At 64.3% G+C, this 18,547-nt stretch overlaps 1 protein-coding gene across 1 annotated transcript in view; it reads left to right on the forward strand.

Annotated features, from left to right (window-relative positions):
* The first annotated feature begins 497 nt into the window (after window positions 1-497).
* Window positions 498-18,547, forward strand: part of ITGB5 (integrin subunit beta 5) — a 71,372-nt gene continuing 53,322 nt past the window's right edge. The window contains exons 1-2 of the mRNA XM_063429180.1: window positions 498-643; window positions 14,935-15,026. Coding sequence (XP_063285250.1) covers window positions 559-643; window positions 14,935-15,026 — 177 coding nt within the window. The 5' untranslated portion in view covers window positions 498-558. The remainder of the gene's footprint in view (window positions 644-14,934; window positions 15,027-18,547) is intronic.

Raw genomic sequence — 18,547 nt, forward strand, 5'->3', positions numbered from 1 at the left:
TTACCTTCCAGGGCCTAGCTGTGTTACTTACCTTCCAAGACCTGGCTGTGTTACTTACCTTCCAGGGCCTGGCTGTGTTACTTACCTTCCAGGGCCTGGCTGTGTTACTTTCCATCCAGGACCTGGCTGTTTTACTTTCCATCCAGGACCTGGCTGTGTTACTTACCTTCCAGGACCTGGCTGTGTTAGTTACCTTCCAGGGCCTGGCTGTGTTACTTACCTTCCAGGGCCTGGTTGTGTTACTTACCTTCCAGGACCTGGCTGTGTTACCTTCCAGGACCTGGCTGTGTTTGCTGGTATTGGGCGGGGTTTGCTGGTATTGGGCGTGGTTTTCCGTCGCTGGGCGGGGTTTGCTGACGCTAGGCGTGGTTTTCCGTCGCTGGGCGGGGTTTGCTGACGCTGGGCGTGGTTTGCGGACGGTGGGTTGCTGGTATTGGGCGTGGTTTTCCGACGCTGGGCGGGGCTTGCTGCCTTCTCTCTCAGTCTGTGCTGGAGCCGGGGTGGGGGGGCAGGATGGCTTAATCCGGGATCGGGGGCAGAACTGAGTCTGGCTCCAACATGGCCCCCGGGGCAAGGGGGGACACAGGGAGCCATGCCATGCTGCTGGGCACCGTGCTCTGCTGGCTGCTGCCAGGGCTCACAGGTAACACGGGGGGAGACAGAGACTGGGGGGAGGGAGAGAGAGACTGGGGGGGGGAGAGAGAGACTGGGGGGGGAGGGAGAGAGAGACTGGGGGGGGTGAGGGGGGAGGGAGAGAGAGACTGGGGGGGGTGAGGGGGGAGGGAGAGAGAGACTGGGGGGGTGAGGGGGGAGAGAGAGACTGGGGGGGGGGTGAGGGGGGGAGAGAGAGACTGGGGGGGGGGGTGAGGGGGAGAGAGAGACTGGGGGGGGTGAGGGGGGAGGGAGAGAGAGACTGGGGGGGGGTGAGGGGGGAGGGAGAGAGAGACTGGGGGGGGTGAGGGGGGAGGGAGAGAGAGACTGGGGGGGTGAGGGGGGAGGGAGAGAGAGACTGGGGGAGGGAGAGAGAGACTGGGGGGGTGAGGGGGGAGGGAGAGAGAGACTGGGGGGGTGAGGGGGGAGGGAGAGAGAGACTGGGGGGGTGAGGGGGGAGGGAGAGAGAGACTGGGGGGGTGAGGGGGAGGGAGAGAGAGACTGGGGGGTGAGGGGGGAGGGAGAGAGAGACTGGGGGGGGTGAGGGGGGAGGGAGAGAGAGACTGGGGGGGGTGAGGGGGGAGGGAGAGAGAGACTGGGGGGGGTGAGGGGGGAGGGAGAGAGAGACTGGGGGGGGTGAGGGGGGAGGGAGAGAGAGACTGGGGGGGGTGAGGGGGGAGGGAGAGAGAGACTGGGGGGGGTGAGGGGGGAGGGAGAGAGAGACTGGGGGGGTGAGGGGGGAGGGAGAGAGAGACTGGGGGGGTGAGGGGGGAGGGAGAGAGAGACTGGGGGGGTGAGGGGGGAGGGAGAGAGAGACTGGGGGGGTGAGGGGGGAGGGAGAGAGAGACTGGGGGGGTGAGGGGGGAGGGAGAGAGAGACTGGGGGGGTGAGGGGGGAGGGAGAGAGAGACTGGGGGGTGAGGGGGGAGGGAGAGAGAGACTGGGGGGTGAGGGGGAGGGAGAGAGAGACTGGGGGGGTGAGGGGGGAGGGAGAGAGAGACTGGGGGGGGGGTGAGGGGGGAGGGAGAGAGAGACTGAGGGGGGAGGGAGAGAGAGACTGGGGGGGGGTGAGGGGGGAGGGAGAGAGAGACTGAGGGGGGAGGGAGAGAGAGACTGGGGGGGGGTGAGGGGGGAGGGAGAGAGAGACTGGGGGGGGGAGGGAGGGAGAGGGGTGAGGGGGGAGGGAGGGAGAGAGGGTGAGGGGGGAGGGAGAGAGACTGGAGGGGGGAGGGAGGGAGAGAGAGACTGGGGGGGTGAGGGGGGAGGGAGGGAGAGAGAGACTGGGGGGGTGGGGGGGAGAGAGACTGGGGGGGTGAGTGGGGGGGAGAGAGACTGGGGGGGGTGAGGGGGGGTGGGGGGGAGAGAGACTGAGGGGGGGGTGGGGGGGAGAGAGAGAGACTGGGGGGTGAGGGGGGAGAGAGACTGGGGGGGTGAGGGGGGTGGGGGGGAGAGAGAGACTGGGGGGGTGAGGGGGGGAGAGAGACTGGGGGGGAGAGAGACTGGGGGGGTGGGGCGGAGAGAGAGACTGGGGGGTGGGGGGGGGGAGAGAGACGAGGGGGGAGAGAGACGAGGGGGGGAGAGAGACTGGGGGGTAGGGGGGAGAGAGACGAGGGGGGGAGAGAGACGAGGGGGGGTGTGGGGGGGAGAGAGACGAGGGGGGGTGTGGGGGGGAGAGAGACGAGGGGGGGAGAGACTGGGGGGGTAGGGGGGGGAGAGAGACGAGGGGGGGGAGAGAGACTGGGGGGGTAGGGGGATGAGAGAGACGAGGGGGGGAGAGAGACGAGGGGGGGAGAGAGACTGGGGGGGTGAGGGGGGGAGAGAGACTGGGGGGGTGAGGGGGGGAGAGAGACAAGGGGGGGGAGAGAGACTGGGGGGGTGAGGGGGGGGAGAGAGACGAGGGGGGGAGAGAGACTGGGGGGGTAGGGGGGAGAGAGACTGGGGGGGAGAGAGACTGGGGGGGTGAGGGGGGGGAGAGAGACTGGGGGGGTGAGGGGGGGGAGAGAGATGAGGGGGGGAGAGAGACTGGGGGGGTGAGGGGGGAGGGAGAGACTGGGGGGGGGTGAGGGGGGAGGGAGAGAGACTGGGGGGGTGAGGGGAGAGGGAGAGAGAGACTGGGGGGGGTGAGGGGGGAGGGAGAGAGAGAGACTGGGGGGGTGAGGGGAGAGGGAGAGAGAGACTGGGGGGGTGAGGGGAGAGGGAGAGAGAGACTGGGGGTGAGGGGGGAGGGAGAGAGAGACTGGGGGGTGAGGGGGGAGGGAGAGAGAGACGGGGGGTGAGGGGGGAGGGAGAGAGAGGCTGGGGTGAGGGGGGAGGGAGAGAGAGACTGGGGGGGTGAGGGGGGAGGGAGAGAGAGACTGGGGGGGTGAGGGGGGAGGGAGAGAGAGACTGGGGGGGTGAGGGGGGAGGGAGAGAGAGACTGGGGGTGTGAGGGGGGAGGGAGAGAGAGACTGGGGGGGTGAGGGGGGAGGGAGAGAGAGAGACTGGGGCGGTGAGGGGGGAGGGAGAGAGAGACTGGGGGGGGTGAGGGGGAGGGAGAGAGACTGGGGGGGGGTGAGGGGGGAGGGAGAGAGAGACTGGGGGGGTGAGGGGGGAGGGAGAGAGAGACTGGGGGGGTGAGGGGGGAGGGAGAGAGAGACTGGGGGGGTGAGGGGGGAGGGAGAGAGAGACTGGGGGGGTGAGGGGGGAGGGAGAGAGAGACTGGGGGGGTGAGGGGGGAGGGAGAGAGAGACTGGGGGGGTGAGGGGGGAGGGAGAGAGAGACTGGGGGGGTGAGGGGGGAGGGAGAGAGAGACTGGGGGGGGTGAGGGGGGAGGGAGAGAGAGACTGGGGGGGGTGAGGGGGGAGGGAGAGAGAGACTGGGGGGGTGAGGGGGGAGAGAGAGACTGGGGGGGGGTGAGGGGGGAGGGAGAGAGAGACTGGGGGGGGTGAGGGGGGAGGGAGAGAGAGACTGGGGGGGGTGAGGGGGGAGGGAGAGAGAGACTGGGGGGGGTGAGGGGGGAGGGAGAGAGAGACTGGGGGGGGGTGAGGGGGGAGGGAGAGAGAGACTGGGGGGGGTGAGGGGGGAGGGAGAGAGAGACTGGGGGGGTGAGGGGGGAGGGAGAGAGAGACTGGGGGAGGGAGAGAGAGACTGGGGGGGTGAGGGGGGAGGGAGAGAGAGACTGGGGGGGTGAGGGGGGAGGGAGAGAGAGACTGGGGGGGTGAGGGGGGAGGGAGAGAGAGACTGGGGGGGTGAGGGGGAGGGAGAGAGAGACTGGGGGGTGAGGGGGGAGGGAGAGAGAGACTGGGGGGGGTGAGGGGGGAGGGAGAGAGAGACTGGGGGGGGTGAGGGGGGAGGGAGAGAGAGACTGGGGGGGGTGAGGGGGGAGGGAGAGAGAGACTGGGGGGGGTGAGGGGGGAGGGAGAGAGAGACTGGGGGGGTGAGGGGGGAGGGAGAGAGAGACTGGGGGAGGGAGAGAGAGACTGGGGGGGTGAGGGGGGAGGGAGAGAGAGACTGGGGGGGTGAGGGGGGAGGGAGAGAGAGACTGGGGGGTGAGGGGGGAGGGAGAGAGAGACTGGGGGGTGAGGGGGGAGGGAGAGAGAGACTGGGGGGGTGAGGGGGAGGGAGAGAGAGACTGGGGGGGTGAGGGGGGAGGGAGAGAGAGACTGGGGGGGGTGAGGGGGGAGGGAGAGAGAGACTGGGGGGGGTGAGGGGGGAGGGAGAGAGAGACTGAGGGGGGAGGGAGAGAGAGACTGGGGGGGGGTGAGGGGGGAGGGAGAGAGAGACTGGGGGGGTGAGGGGGGAGGGAGGGAGAGGGGGTGAGGGGGGAGGGAGGGAGAGAGGGTGAGGGGGGAGGGAGAGAGACTGGAGGGGGGAGGGAGGGAGAGAGAGACTGGGGGGGGGTGAGGGGGGAGGGAGGGAGAGAGAGACTGGGGGGGTGGGGGGGAGAGAGACTGGGGGGGTGAGTGGGGGGGAGAGAGACTGGGGGGGGTGAGGGGGGGTGGGGGGGAGAGAGACTGGGGGGGTGAGGGGGGGGTGGGGGGGAGAGAGAGAGACTGGGGGGGTGAGGGGGGGAGAGAGACTGGGGGGTGAGGGGGGTGGGGGGGAGAGAGAGACTGGGGGGGTGAGGGGGGGAGAGAGACTGGGGGGGAGAGAGACTGGGGGGGTGGGGCGGAGAGAGAGACTGGGGGGTGGGGGGGAGAGAGAGACGAGGGGGGGAGAGAGACGAGGGGGGGAGAGAGACTGGGGGGTAGGGGGGAGAGAGACGAGGGGGGGAGAGAGACTGGGGGGGTGTGGGGGGGAGAGAGACGAGGGGGGGTGTGGGGGGGAGAGAGACGAGGGGGGGAGAGACTGGGGGGGTAGGGGGGGAGAGAGACGAGGGGGGGGAGAGAGACTGGGGGGGTAGGGGGATGAGAGAGACGAGGGGGGGAGAGAGACGAGGGGGGGAGAGAGACTGGGGGGGTGAGGGGGGGAGAGAGACTGGGGGGGGTGAGGGGGGGGAGAGAGACAAGGGGGGGAGAGAGACTGGGGGGGTGAGGGGGGGGAGAGAGACGAGGGGGGGAGAGAGACTGGGGGGGTAGGGGGGAGAGAGACGAGGGGGAGAGAGACAAGGGGGGGGAGAGAGACTGGGGGGGTGAGGGGGGGAGAGAGACTGGGGGGGTGAGGGGGGGGAGAGAGATGAGGGGGGAGAGAGACTGGGGGGGTAGGGGGGAGAGAGACGAGGGGGGAAGAGAGACTGGGGGGGTGAGGGGGGGGGAGAGACGAGGGGGGGGTGAGGGGGGAGAGAGACGAGGGGGGGGTGAGGGGGGAGGGAGAGAGAGACTGGGGGGGGTGAGGGGGGAGGGAGAGAGAGACTGGGGGGGGTGAGGGGGGAGGGAGAGAGAGACTGGGGGGGGTGAGGGGGGAGGGAGAGAGAGAGACTGGGGGGGTGAGGGGAGAGGGAGAGAGACTGGGGGGGTGAGGGGGGAGGGAGAGAGAGACTGGGGGGTGAGGGGGGAGGGAGAGAGAGACTGGGGGGGTGAGGGGGGAGGGAGAGAGAGACTGGGGGGGTGAGGGGGGAGGGAGAGAGAGACTGGGGGGGTGAGGGGGGAGGGAGAGAGAGACTGGGGGGGTGAGGGGGGGAGAGAGATGAGGGGGGGAGAGAGACTGGGGGGGTGAGGGGGGAGGGAGAGACTGGGGGGGGTGAGGGGGGAGGGAGAGAGACTGGGGGGGGTGAGGGGGGAGGGAGAGAGACTGGGGGGGTGAGGGGAGAGGGAGAGAGAGACTGGGGGGGGTGAGGGGGGAGGGAGAGAGAGAGACTGGGGGGGTGAGGGGAGAGGGAGAGAGAGACTGGGGGGGTGAGGGGAGAGGGAGAGAGGTACTGGGGGGTGAGGGGGGAGGGAGAGAGAGACTGGGGGGTGAGGGGGGAGGGAGAGAGAGACGGGGGGGTGAGGGGGGAGGGAGAGAGAGACTGGGGGGGTGAGGGGGGAGGGAGAGAGAGACTGGGGGGGTGAGGGGGGAGGGAGAGAGAGACTGGGGGGGTGAGGGGGGAGGGAGAGAGAGACTGGGGGGGGTGAGGGGGGAGGGAGAGAGAGACTGGGGGGGTGAGGGGGGAGGGAGAGAGAGACTGGGGGGGTGAGGGGGGAGGGAGAGAGAGACTGGGGGGGGTGAGGGGGGAGGGAGAGAGACTGGGGTGGGTGAGGGGGGAGGGAGAGAGAGACTGGGGGGGTGAGGGGGAGGGAGAGAGAGACTGGGGGGGTGAGGGGGGAGGGAGAGAGAGAACTGGGGGGGGTGAGGGGGGAGGGAGAGAGAGACTGGGGGGGTGAGGGGGGAGGGAGAGAGAGACTGGGGGAGGGAGAGAGAGACTGGGGGGGTGAGGGGGGAGGGAGAGAGAGACTGGGGGGGTGAGGGGGGAGGGAGAGAGAGACTGGGGGGGTGAGGGGAGGGAGAGAGAGACTGGGGGGGTGAGGGGGGAGGGAGAGAGAGACTGGGGGGGTGAGGGGGGAGGGAGAGAGAGACTGGGGGGGGTGAGGGGGGAGGGAGAGAGAGACTGGGGGGGGGTGAGGGGGGAGGGAGAGAGAGACTGGGGGGGGTGAGGGGGGAGGGAGAGAGAGACTGGGGGGGTGAGGGGGGAGGGAGAGAGAGACTGGGGGAGGGAGAGAGAGACTGGGGGGGTGAGGGGGGAGGGAGAGAGAGACTGGGGGGGTGAGGGGGGAGGAGAGAGAGACTGGGGGGTGAGGGGGAGGGAGAGAGAGACTGGGGGGTGAGGGGGGAGGGAGAGAGAGACTGGGGGGGTGAGGGGGAGGGAGAGAGAGACTGGGGGGGTGAGGGGGGAGGGAGAGAGAGACTGGGGGGGGGTGAGGGGGGAGGGAGAGAGAGACTGGGGGGGGGTGAGGGGGGAGGGAGAGAGAGACTGAGGGGGGAGGGAGAGAGAGACTGGGGGGGGGTGAGGGGGGAGGGAGAGAGAGACTGGGGGGGGAGGGAGGGAGAGGGGGTGAGGGGGGAGGGAGGGAGAGAGGGTGAGGGGGGAGGGAGAGAGACTGGAGGGGGGAGGGAGGGAGAGAGAGACTGGGGGGGTGAGGGGGGAGGGAGGGAGAGAGAGACTGGGGGGGTGGGGGGGAGAGAGACTGGGGGGGTGAGTGGGGGGGAGAGAGACTGGGGGGGGTGGGGGGGAGAGAGACTGAGGGGGGGGTGGGGGGGAGAGAGAGAGACTGGGGGGGTGAGGGGGGGAGAGAGACTGGGGGGGTGAGGGGGGTGGGGGGGAGAGAGAGACTGGGGGGGTGAGGGGGGGAGAGAGACTGGGGGGGAGAGAGACTGGGGGGGTGGGGCGGAGAGAGAGACTGGGGGGTGGGGGGAGAGAGAGACGAGGGGGGGAGAGAGACTGGGGGGTAGGGGGGAGAGAGACGAGGGGGGGAGAGAGACTGGGGGGGTGTGGGGGGGAGAGAGACGAGGGGGGGTGTGGGGGGGAGAGAGACGAGGGGGGGAGAGACTGGGGGGGTAGGGGGGAGAGAGACGAGGGGGGGAGAGAGACTGGGGGGGTAGGGGGATGAGAGAGACGAGGGGGGGAGAGAGACGAGGGGGGGAGAGAGACGAGGGGGGGAGAGAGACTGGGGGGGTGAGGGGGGGAGAGAGACTGGGGGGGTGAGGGGGGGGAGAGAGACAAGGGGGGGGAGAGAGACTGGGGGGTGAGGGGGGGGAGAGAGACGAGGGGGGGAGAGAGACTGGGGGGGTAGGGGGGAGAGAGACGAGGGGGGGAGAGAGACTGGGGGGGTGAGGGGGGGGAGAGAGACAAGGGGGGGGAGAGAGACTGGGGGGTGAGGGGGGGAGAGAGACTGGGGGGGTGAGGGGGGGGAGAGAGATGAGGGGGGGAGAGAGACTGGGGGGGTGAGGGGGGAGGGAGAGACTGGGGGGGGGTGAGGGGGGAGGGAGAGAGACTGGGGGGGTGAGGGGAGAGGGAGAGAGAGACTGGGGGGGGTGAGGGGGGAGGGAGAGAGAGAGAGACTGGGGGGGTGAGGGGAGAGGGAGAGAGAGACTGGGGGGGTGAGGGGAGAGGGAGAGAGAGACTGGGGGGTGAGGGGGGAGGGAGAGAGAGACTGGGGGGTGAGGGGGGAGGGAGAGAGAGACGGGGGGTGAGGGGGGAGGGAGAGAGAGGCTGGGGTGAGGGGGGAGGGAGAGAGAGACTGGGGGGGTGAGGGGGGAGGGAGAGAGAGACTGGGGGGGGTGAGGGGGGAGGGAGAGAGAGACTGGGGGGGGTGAGGGGGGAGGGAGAGAGAGACTGGGGGTGTGAGGGGGGAGGGAGAGAGAGACTGGGGGGGTGAGGGGGGAGGGAGAGAGAGAGACTGGGGGGGTGAGGGGGGAGGGAGAGAGAGAGACTGGGGGGGGTGAGGGGAGAGGGAGAGAGACTGGGGGGGGTGAGGGGGGAGGGAGAGAGAGACTGGGGGGTGAGGAGGGAGAGAGAGACTGGGGGGGTGAGGGGGGAGGGAGAGAGAGACTGGGGGGGTGAGGGGGGAGGGAGAGAGAGACTGGGGGGTGAGGGGGGAGGGAGAGAGACTGGGGGGGTGAGGGGGGAGGGAGAGAGAGACTGGGGGGGGTGAGGGGGGAGGGAGAGACTGGGGGGGGTGAGGGGGGAGGGAGAGACTGGGGGGGGGTGAGGGGGGAGGGAGAGAGACTGGGGGGGTGAGGGGGGAGGGAGAGAGACTGGGGGGGTGAGGGGAGAGGGAGAGAGACTGGGGGGGTGAGGGGGGAGGGAGAGAGAGAGACTGGGGGGGTGAGGGGAGAGGGAGAGAGAGACTGGGGGGTGAGGGGGGAGGGAGAGAGAGACTGGGGGGTGAGGGGGGAGGGAGAGAGAGACTGGGGGGGGTGAGGGGGGAGGGAGAGAGAGACTGGGGGGGTGAGGGGGGAGGGAGAGAGAGACTGGGGGGGTGAGGGGGGAGGGAGAGAGAGACTGGGGGGGGTGAGGGGGGAGGGAGAGAGAGACTGGGGGGGGTGAGGGGGGAGGGAGAGAGAGACTGGGGGGGTGAGGGGGGAGGAGAGAGACTGGGGGGTGAGGGGGGGGTGGGGGGAGAGAGAGACTGGGGGGGTGAGGGGGGGAGAGAGACTGGGGGGGGAGAGAGAGACTGGGGGGGTGAGGGGGGGAGAGAGACTGGGGGGTGAGGGGGGGGAGAGACGAGGGGGGGAGAGAGACTGGGGGGGTGAGGGGGGGAGAGAGACGAGGGGGGGAGAGAGACTGGGGGGGTGAGGGGGGGAGAGAGACGAGGGGGGGAGAGAGACGAGGGGGGGAGAGAGACGAGGGGGGGAGAGAGACGAGGGGGGGAGAGAGACGAGGGGGGGAGAGAGACGAGGGGGGGGGAGAGAGACGAGGGGGGGAGAGAGACGAGGGGGGGAGAGAGACGAGGGGGGGGAGAGAGACGAGGGGGGGAGAGAGACTGGGGGGGAGGGAGACGAGGGGGGGGAGAGAGACTGGGGGGGTGAGGGGGGGGAGAGAGACTGGGGGGGTGAGGGGGGGAGAGAGACTGGGGGGGTGAGGGGGGAGAGAGACGAGGGGGGAGAGAGACGAGGGGGGAGAGAGACTGGGGGGAGAGAGACGAGGGGGGGAGAGAGACTGGGGGGTGAGGGGGGGAGAGAGAGACTGGTGGGGTGGGGGGGAGAGAGAGACTGGGGGGTGAGGGGGGGAGAGAGACTGGGGGGGTGAGGGGGGGAGAGAGACTGGGGGGTGAGGGGGGGGAGAGAGACTGGGGGGGTGAGGGGGGGAGAGAGACTGGGGGGGTGAGGGGGGGTGGGGGGAGAGAGACGGGGGGGTGGGGGGGAGAGACTGGGGGGGTGAGGGGGGGTGGGGAGAGAGAGACGGGGGGTGGGGGGGAGAGACTGGGGGGGTGAGGGGGGGTGGGGGGAGAGAGACTGGGGGGGTGAGGGGGGGAGAGAGACTGGGGTGGGGTGGGGGGAGAGAGACTGGGGGGGTGAGGGGGGAGGGAGAGAGAGACTGGGGGGGGTGAGGGGGGAGGGAGAGAGAGACTGGGGGGGTGGGGGGAGAGACTGGGGGGGTGAGGGGGGGAGAGAGAGACTGGGGGGTGAGGGGGGAGGGAGAGAGAGAGACTGGGGGGTGAGGGGGGGGTGAGGGAGAGAGAGAGACTGGGGGGGTGAGGGGGGGGAGAGAGACTGGGGGGGTGAGGGGGGGGAGAGAGACGGGGGGGGTGGGGGGGAGAGAGACGAGGGGGGAGAGAGACTGGGGGGTGTGGGGGAGAGAGAGACGAGGGGGGAGAGAGACTGGGGGGTAGGGGGGGAGAGAGACGAGGGGGGGGAGAGAGACTGGGGGGTAGGGGGGGAGAGAGACGAGGGGGGGGAGAGAGACTGGGGGGTAGGGGGGGAGAGAGACGAGGGGGGGGGGAGAGAGACTGGGGGGGTGAGGGGGGGAGAGAGACGAGGGGGGGGAGAGAGACTGGGGGGTAGGGGGGGAGAGAGACGAGGGGGGGAGAGAGACTGGGGGGTAGGGGGGGAGAGAGACGAGGGGGGGGGGAGAGAGACTGGGGGGTGAGGGGGGGAGAGAGACTGGGGGGTAGGGGGGGAGAGACTGGGGGGGGAGGGGGGGAGAGAGACTGGGGGGGTGAGGGGGGGAGAGAGAGACTGGGGGGTGAGGGGGGAGGGAGAGACGAGGGGGGGAGAGAGACTGGGGGGTGAGGGGGGGGGAGAGACGAGGGGGGGAGAGAGACTGGGGGGGTGAGGGGGGGAGAGAGACGAGGGGGGGGAGAGAGACTGGGGGGTGAGGGGGGGAGAGAGACGAGGGGGGGGAGAGAGACTGGGGGGTGAGGGGGGGGAGAGAGAGACTGGGGGGTGAGGGGGGGAGAGAGACTGGGGGGTGAGGGGGGGAGAGAGAGACTGGGGGGTGAGGGGGGGAGAGAGACTGGGGGGGTGAGGGGGGGAGAGAGACTGGGGGGTGAGGGGGGGGAGAGAGACTGGGGGGGTGAGGGGGGAGAGAGACTGGGGGGGAGAGGGGGGGTGGGGGGAGAGAGACGGGGGGGTGGGGGGGAGAGAGACTGGGGGGGTGAGGGGGGGGGGGGGGAGAGAGACTGGGGGGGTGAGGGGGGAGAGAGACTGGGGTGGGGTGGGGGGAGAGAGACTGGGGGGGTGAGGGGGGGAGAGAGACTGGGGGGGTGAGGGGGGGGTGGGGGGAGAGAGACTGGGGGGGTGGGGGGAGAGACTGGGGGGGTGAGGGGGGGAGAGAGACTGGGGGGTGAGGGGGGGTGGGGGGAGAGAGAGACTGGGGGGGTGGGGGGGAGAGAGAGACTGGGGGGTGAGGGGGGGAGAGAGACTGGGGGGGTGAGGGGGGGGAGAGAGACTGGGGGGGTGGGGGGGAGAGAGACGAGGGGGGAGAGAGACTGGGGGGGTGTGGGGGAGAGAGAGACGAGGGGGGGGAGAGAGACTGGGGGGTAGGGGGGGAGAGAGACGAGGGGGGGGAGAGAGACTGGGGGGTAGGGGGGGAGAGAGACGAGGGGGGGGGAGAGAGACTGGGGGGTAGGGGGGGAGAGAGACGAGGGGGGGGGAGAGAGACTGGGGGGGTGAGGGGGGGAGAGAGACTGGGGGGTAGGGGGGGAGAGACTGGGGGGGGGGGGGGGAGAGAGACTGGGGGGGTGAGGGGGGGAGAGAGACGAGGGGGGGAGAGACTGGGGGGGTGTGGGGGGGAGAGAGACGAGGGGGGGGAGAGAGACTGGGGGGTGTGGGGGGAGAGAGACGAGGGGGGGAGAGAGACGAGGGGGGGAGAGAGACGAGGGGGGGAGAGAGACGAGGGGGGGAGAGAGACTGGGGGGGTGAGGGGGGGGAGAGAGACGAGGGGGGGAGAGAGACGAGGGGGGGAGAGAGACGGGGGGGAGAGAGACGAGGGGGGGAGAGAGACGAGGGGGGGAGAGAGACTGGGGGGGTGAGGGGGGGGAGAGAGACGAGGGGGGGAGAGAGACGAGGGGGGGAGAGAGACTGGGGGGTGAGGGGGGGAGAGAGACGAGGGGGGGGGAGAGAGACTGGGGGGGTGAGGGGGGAGAGAGACGAGGGGGGAGAGAGACGAGGGGTGGGAGAGAGACTGGGGGGTGAGGGGGGGAGAGAGACGAGGGGGGGAGAAAGACTGGGGGGGTAGGGGGGAGAGAGACTGGGGGGGTAGGGGGGGAGAGAGACGAGGGGGGGGGAGAGAGACTGGGGGGTAGGGGGGAGAGAGACTGGGGGGGTAGGGGGGGAGAGAGACGAGGGGGGGGGAGAGAGACTGGGGGGGTAGGGGGGAGAGAGACTGGGGGGGTGAGGGGGGAGAGAGACGAGGGGGGGAGAGAGACTGGGGGGGTAGGGGGGAGAGAGACTGGGGGGGTGAGGGGGAGAGAGACGAGGGGGGGGAGAGAGACTGGGGGGGTAGGGGGGAGAGAGACTGGGGGGGGTGAGGGGGGAGAAAGACGAGGGGGGGAGAGAGACTGGGGGGGTAGGGGGGGAGAGAGACTGGGGGGGTGAGGGGGGAGAGAGACGAGGGGGGGGAGAGAGACTGGGGGGGTAGGGGGGGAGAGAGACTGGGGGGGTGAGGGGGGAGAGAGACGAGGGGGGGGAGAGAGACTGGGGGGGTAGGGGGGGAGAGAGACTGGGGGGGTGAGGGGGGAGAGAGACGAGGGGGGGGAGAGAGACTGGGGGGTGAGGGGGGGAGAGAGACTGGGGGGGTGAGGGGGGGAGAGAGACGAGGGGGGGAGAGAGACTGGGGGGTGAGGGGGGGAGAGAGACGAGGGGGGTGAGGGGGAGAGACGAGGGGGGTGAGGGGGGGAGAGACGAGGGGGGTGAGGGGGGGGAGAGAGACTGAGGGGGGGAGAGAGAGACTGGGGGGGAGAGAGAGACTGGGGGGGGTGGGGGGGGGAGAGAGAGAGACGGGGGGAGAGAGACTGGGGGGGGGTGAGGGGGGGTGAGAGAGACTGGGGGGGTGAGGGGGGTGAGAGAGACTGGGGGGGTGAGGGGGGGAGAGAGAGACTGGGGGGGTGAGGAGGGGGGAGAGAGAGACTGGGGGGGGTGAGGGGGGAGAGAGACTGGGGGGGTGAGGGGGGAGAGAGACGGGGGGAGAGAGACTGGGGGGGTGAGGGGGGGAGAGAGAGACTGGGGGGGGTGAGGGGGGGAGAGAGAGACTGGGGGGGTGAGGGGGGAGAGAGAGACTGGGGGGGTGACTGGGGGAGAGAGAGACTGGGGGGGAGAGAGACTGGGGGGGGTGAGGGGGGGAGAGAGAGACTGGGGGGGTGACTGGGGGAGAGAGAGACTGGGGGGAGAGAGACTGGGGGGGGTGAGGGGGGGAGAGAGAGACTGGGGGGGGTGAGGGGGGAGAGAGACTGGGGGGGAGAGAGACTGGGGGGTGAGGGGGGGAGAGAGAGACTGGGGGGGGTGAGGGGGGAGAGAGAGACTGGGGGGGAGAGAGACTGGGGGGGGTGAGGGGGGAGAGAGAGACTGGGGGGGTGAGGGGGGGAGAGAGAGACTGGGGGGGGTGAGGGGGGAGAGAGAGACTGGGGGGGAGAGAGACTGGGGGGGTGAGGGGGGGAGAGAGAGACTGGGGGGGGTGAGGGGGGGAGAGAGAGACTGGGGGGGGTGAGGGGGGAGAGAGAGACTGGGGGGGGTGAGGGGGGAGAGACGAGGGGGGGAGAGACGAGGGGGGGAGAGACGAGGGGGGGAGAGAGAGAGACTGGGGGGGGAGAGAGAGACTGGGGGGGTGAGGGGGGGAGAGAGAGAGACTGGGGGGGGTGAGGGGGGGAGAGAGAGACTGAGGGGGGGAGAGAGAGACGGGGGGAGAGAGACTGGGGGGGTGAGGGGGGGTGAGAGAGACTGGGGGGGTGAGGGGGGTGAGAGAGACTGGGGGGGTGAGGGGGGGGGAGAGAGACTGGGGGGGTGAGGGGGGAGAGAGAGACTGGGGGGGTGAGGGGGGAGAGAGAGACTGGGGGGGGGTGAGGGGGGAGAGAGACTGGGGGGGGTGAGGGGGGAGAGAGACGGGGGGGTGAGGGGGGAGAGAGACTGGGGGGTGAGGGGGAGAGAGACTGGGGGGGGTGAGGGGGGGAGAGAGAGACTGGGGGGGGTGAGGGGGGGAGAGAGAGACTGGGGGGGTGAGGGGGGGAGAGAGAGACTGGGGGGGGGTGAGGGGGGGAGAGAGAGACTGGGGGGGAGAGAGACTTGGGGGGGTGAGGGGGGAGAGAGAGACTGGGGGGGAGAGAGACTGGGGGGGTGAGGGGGGAGAGAGAGACTGGGGGGGGTGAGGGGGGAGAGAGAGACTGGGGGGAGAGAGACTGGGGGGGGTGAGGGGGGGAGAGAGAGACTGGGGGGGGTGAGGGGGGGAGAGAGAGACTGGGGGGGGGTGAGGGGGGGAGAGAGAGACTGGGGGGGGTGAGGGGGGGAGAGAGAGACTGGGGGGGGAGAGGGGGTGAGGGGGGAGAGAGAGACTGGGGGGGGTGAGGGGGGGAGAGAGGGTGAGGGGGGAGAGAGAGACTGGGGGGGTGTGAGGGGGGGAGAGAGAGACTGGGGGGGGGTGAGGGGGGGAGAGAGACAGGGGCCCAGAGACGGGGGGGGGGGGGAGAATTGTCTTTTCGGTGCATCGATAATTAGAATTGTTTGTTGAGGGTGCGGGATCTTATGTATTATTATTATTATTATTATTATAGATTGTTTGTTGGTTTTATGATGCAGGATCTGCCGTATTATACATTGTTTAGGCATTGCCACACTGTGTGTGTTTTGTCAGCATACGGCAGGATGGATTTTTGCATCTAGTTTTGTGTATAACCCATGCTGTATGTTGGCTCTGTTTTACAACCTCTCTGTGTATACGCTCCTCCCTCTCCGCCAGGTCTGAATGTCTGCACCAGTAGAAGCACAGCATCCTCGTCTTGCCACGAGTGCCTACTTATTCACCCGCAGTGTGCCTGGTGTTCTCAGGAGGTAAGACATTCACTCCCTGCCGTGATCCTGTGTGTTGATGAATGTCACCTGTTGTTGTCTGTGACACAAGTTTGATAAATATCATTGGAGTACAATTGATACAATTACATTTGTTTAATGATGTCCCTATGTGCCAGCACTCCATATGACAACCCAGTGTCAGATATGATGCCCCATGTACGAAAATTGCACCTGCCTTGTTGTGTAGAATAGATGCCACACAGCCTGCTCTGGAATTTCCATTACACAAAAATATTCGAGGGCCAGTACAAACCATTATCCAGAAATCTATTCATAAACGGGGCTATACATAGGACACAGGTTCACACATTTAGGCTGGAAGAAAGGAGATTTCACCTAAGGCAAAGAAAAGGTTTTTTTTACAGAGCAATAAGGATATGGAATTCTCTGCCTCGGTCTAAACTGCAATTAGATAAATATTTGCAAGAACATAACATTCAGGGGTATAATTTCTAATTAGTGGGGTAATAGCTGTTTGGTCCAAGGAGACATCTGACTGCTATTTTGGGGTCAAGAAGGAATTTTATTAGTTTGTTGCAAAATTGGAAGCACTTCAGACTGTTTTTTTTTTTTTGCCTTTTGGATCAACAGCAAAAACATATGTGAGGAAGGCGGAACCATTTCAGCCTATTTAACTATATAACTATGTAGCTTTGTAGCTATATAATCTGTGAGGAATCTGTTTCTATTTGTATCCCAGGAACACTCCAGCAACATGGTAATCCCATCACATGATTTGCAGTTTGATTAATGTAGTTGTTCTGGTGAGAACAATCATTGCCTTCAGGCATTTTCATGCAAACACTGTATTTTCAGAGAAAAGGCAATGTTTACATTGCCCCTAGTGACACCCCTAAGTGTCCACTCCTCAGATTTCCCCTGGAGGTGCTTCCTGGGTCAGTGCTGCACAGTAAGCAGCACTGCCGTTCAGCGTCCCCACTCACTGCATGGAGACGCTGATTTTTTTTCTCATAGAGATGCATTGATTCAATGTATCTCTATAAGTTGGTCCTGATTGGCCAAAATGGCATTTGGCCCGTTCCCTTGCCTATTTTAGCCAAGCCAGTGCTTCCCCATGGGGGCGGGGCCAGCGCCGGCAGACCCGTGGAGAGCTGAGAATAAGGTGAGTTTTCACCCATTCTGAGGGGCCTAAGGGGGAGGGCAAGCCACCTAAATGTTGGGTTTTCAATATAGGGTGAGGAATACATGTTTGTGTTCCTGACCCTATGGTGATCCTTTAACCCCTTAAGGACCAAACTTCTGGAATAAAAGGGAATCATGACATGTCACACATGTCATGTGTCCTTAAGGGGTTAAGTTTTAATCACAAAGACCTTCATCAGACTCTATTTCTAACACTGGCTTACATGGACTACCGTTCTTGGGGGCCTGGTTTGTCTCTGGAGCGAGTTCCAGAAGAGATTCTTAGAATTTGCCAACACAGCAGGGTCTGCTTGCATGGGCACCTCTTACTGTATCATGAGCACAGGTGGTCATTTCTGGACATCCGTGGAATTGCCTCCAAAGTGAGAAGATATGGGAATCTGCTGTCACTGTCCTCTGGGAGCTACGATGGGTGGACAACAGGTCGTGGCCTCCATACACAACCTGCCACACAAAGCATCTGTTTGTCGGTGCCTTGACTATAACACAAATCGCGTCAGGAGTCAATACTTTAACTTGTGGGTTTTGAACGCATTTAATATTTAGCTTTTTTTTATTTTTAGATAAAACATTGTCTGTGGAAATGTTAGTTTTCTGCGTGTCTTTGTGGAAACACAGCATGTTCACATCAGATCTTAGAATGTCTACGGCTTTGGGTGTTGGTGGCAGACAGGGTTGGGCATTGTGGGCGAGCTGACATACTGTGTGCACAATGCAGGCGTGTTCTGTCTGACTCTCAGGGTTTTCTAGACTGTGCTTAATAAAAATGTAGTGGTATAAATTGACACTTTAGGAGTTTTTCTAGGGGTTTAAAAAGTCTGTTCTCGATGCAGCTTTGTATAATAGTACTGTGTACCAGATTCAGAGTTTTCTCTTTCTCCCGATTGTGTGTGTGTGTGTGTGTGTGTGTGTGTGGCACTTACCTGCTGTTTAAGTGTGCCCACCTTGTCCATAGTCATTGGATAATTACTTCAATGTCAGCATGTAGAGCAAGAATGTCAAACTCAAAATATATGTTAATAAATAAAAAATATAATAATATATATGTGTATATATACATATCTTATGTATAACGTCATACAAAGTTTTTTTAAAATTAATATATAAGTATATAAAAATTCTTAGAGTAAGATTACACACACACATATATAACTATATATATATTATGAAAAATAATAAATAAAATTATATATGTATGTAATTTTATTCTAACTGTATTTTGATATTAATATCTATAATATCAAAATACACTTAGAATGAAATTGTGTATATATAAATAAAAATAATATGACATATACATATGTCCATGTACATAATTGCATAAACAATTTCAGAAATATACACATAGACTTCAAATATATAAATGTATATATATTTAAATTCTACGTGCATATTTATGTAATATTTTTACATAATTAAGTAATTTTATTGATTGCAATTTGAGGGACCTGCCTGACAACCCAGGCAGAAAGTCCAGAGAATTTAATTTGGTAGCACTATATTTAACCCTGTAACTTTCCAACACTCCATAAAAACTGTACATGGGGGGCACGGGTTTACTCGCTAGACTTCACTGAACACAAACATTAGTGTTTCAAAACAGTAAAATATATCACAGCGATGAAACTGTCAGTGAAAGTGACGTGTTTTGCATTTTTCACACACAAACAGCACTTTCACTGATGATATCATTGTTGTGATACATTTCATGGTTTTAAAACACTAATATTTGTGTTTAGCAAAGTCTCTCGAGTATAACAGTACCCCCATGTACAGGTGTTTTTGAAACATACAGGGACAAATATAAGACTTGCTTTTCTGTTTTTTCACATTGAAATTTGCCAGATTGGTTACGTTGCCTTTGAGAGCGTATGGTAGCCCAGGAATGAGAATCACCCCCATGATGGCATACCATTTGCAAAAGAAGACAACCCAAGGTTTTGAAAATGGGGTATGTTCAGTCTTTTTTAGTAGCCACTTAGTCACAAGCACTGGCCAAAATGCATTTTTAACACGCAAACAAATATAAATGCTCTTAGTATACAGCAGAGATTGCCTAAAACTTTATGGGTTAAATCCATGTTTTCTGGTGATTTATTGATTCATATGGATCTCCATGAATGAATTCGTAACCACATTATTGGTGATCAGAGGGGACATAGCGAGACAGTCATCTTACTCCAACTCAATGTGCAATCTCTCCAAACAGAGAGACATGGGGAAATATTGAAAATCTAGAACAGGACATAAACATGCTGGCCTGCATTGTGCACCGTGCGTATGCTGTCCCTCGCCTATTAATGGCTGGGTTAGAACATGATTACAGAAGCAATATG

This window comes from Pelobates fuscus, chromosome 8 (assembly GCF_036172605.1).
Source record: "Pelobates fuscus isolate aPelFus1 chromosome 8, aPelFus1.pri, whole genome shotgun sequence".
NCBI lineage: Eukaryota > Metazoa > Chordata > Amphibia > Anura > Pelobatidae > Pelobates > Pelobates fuscus.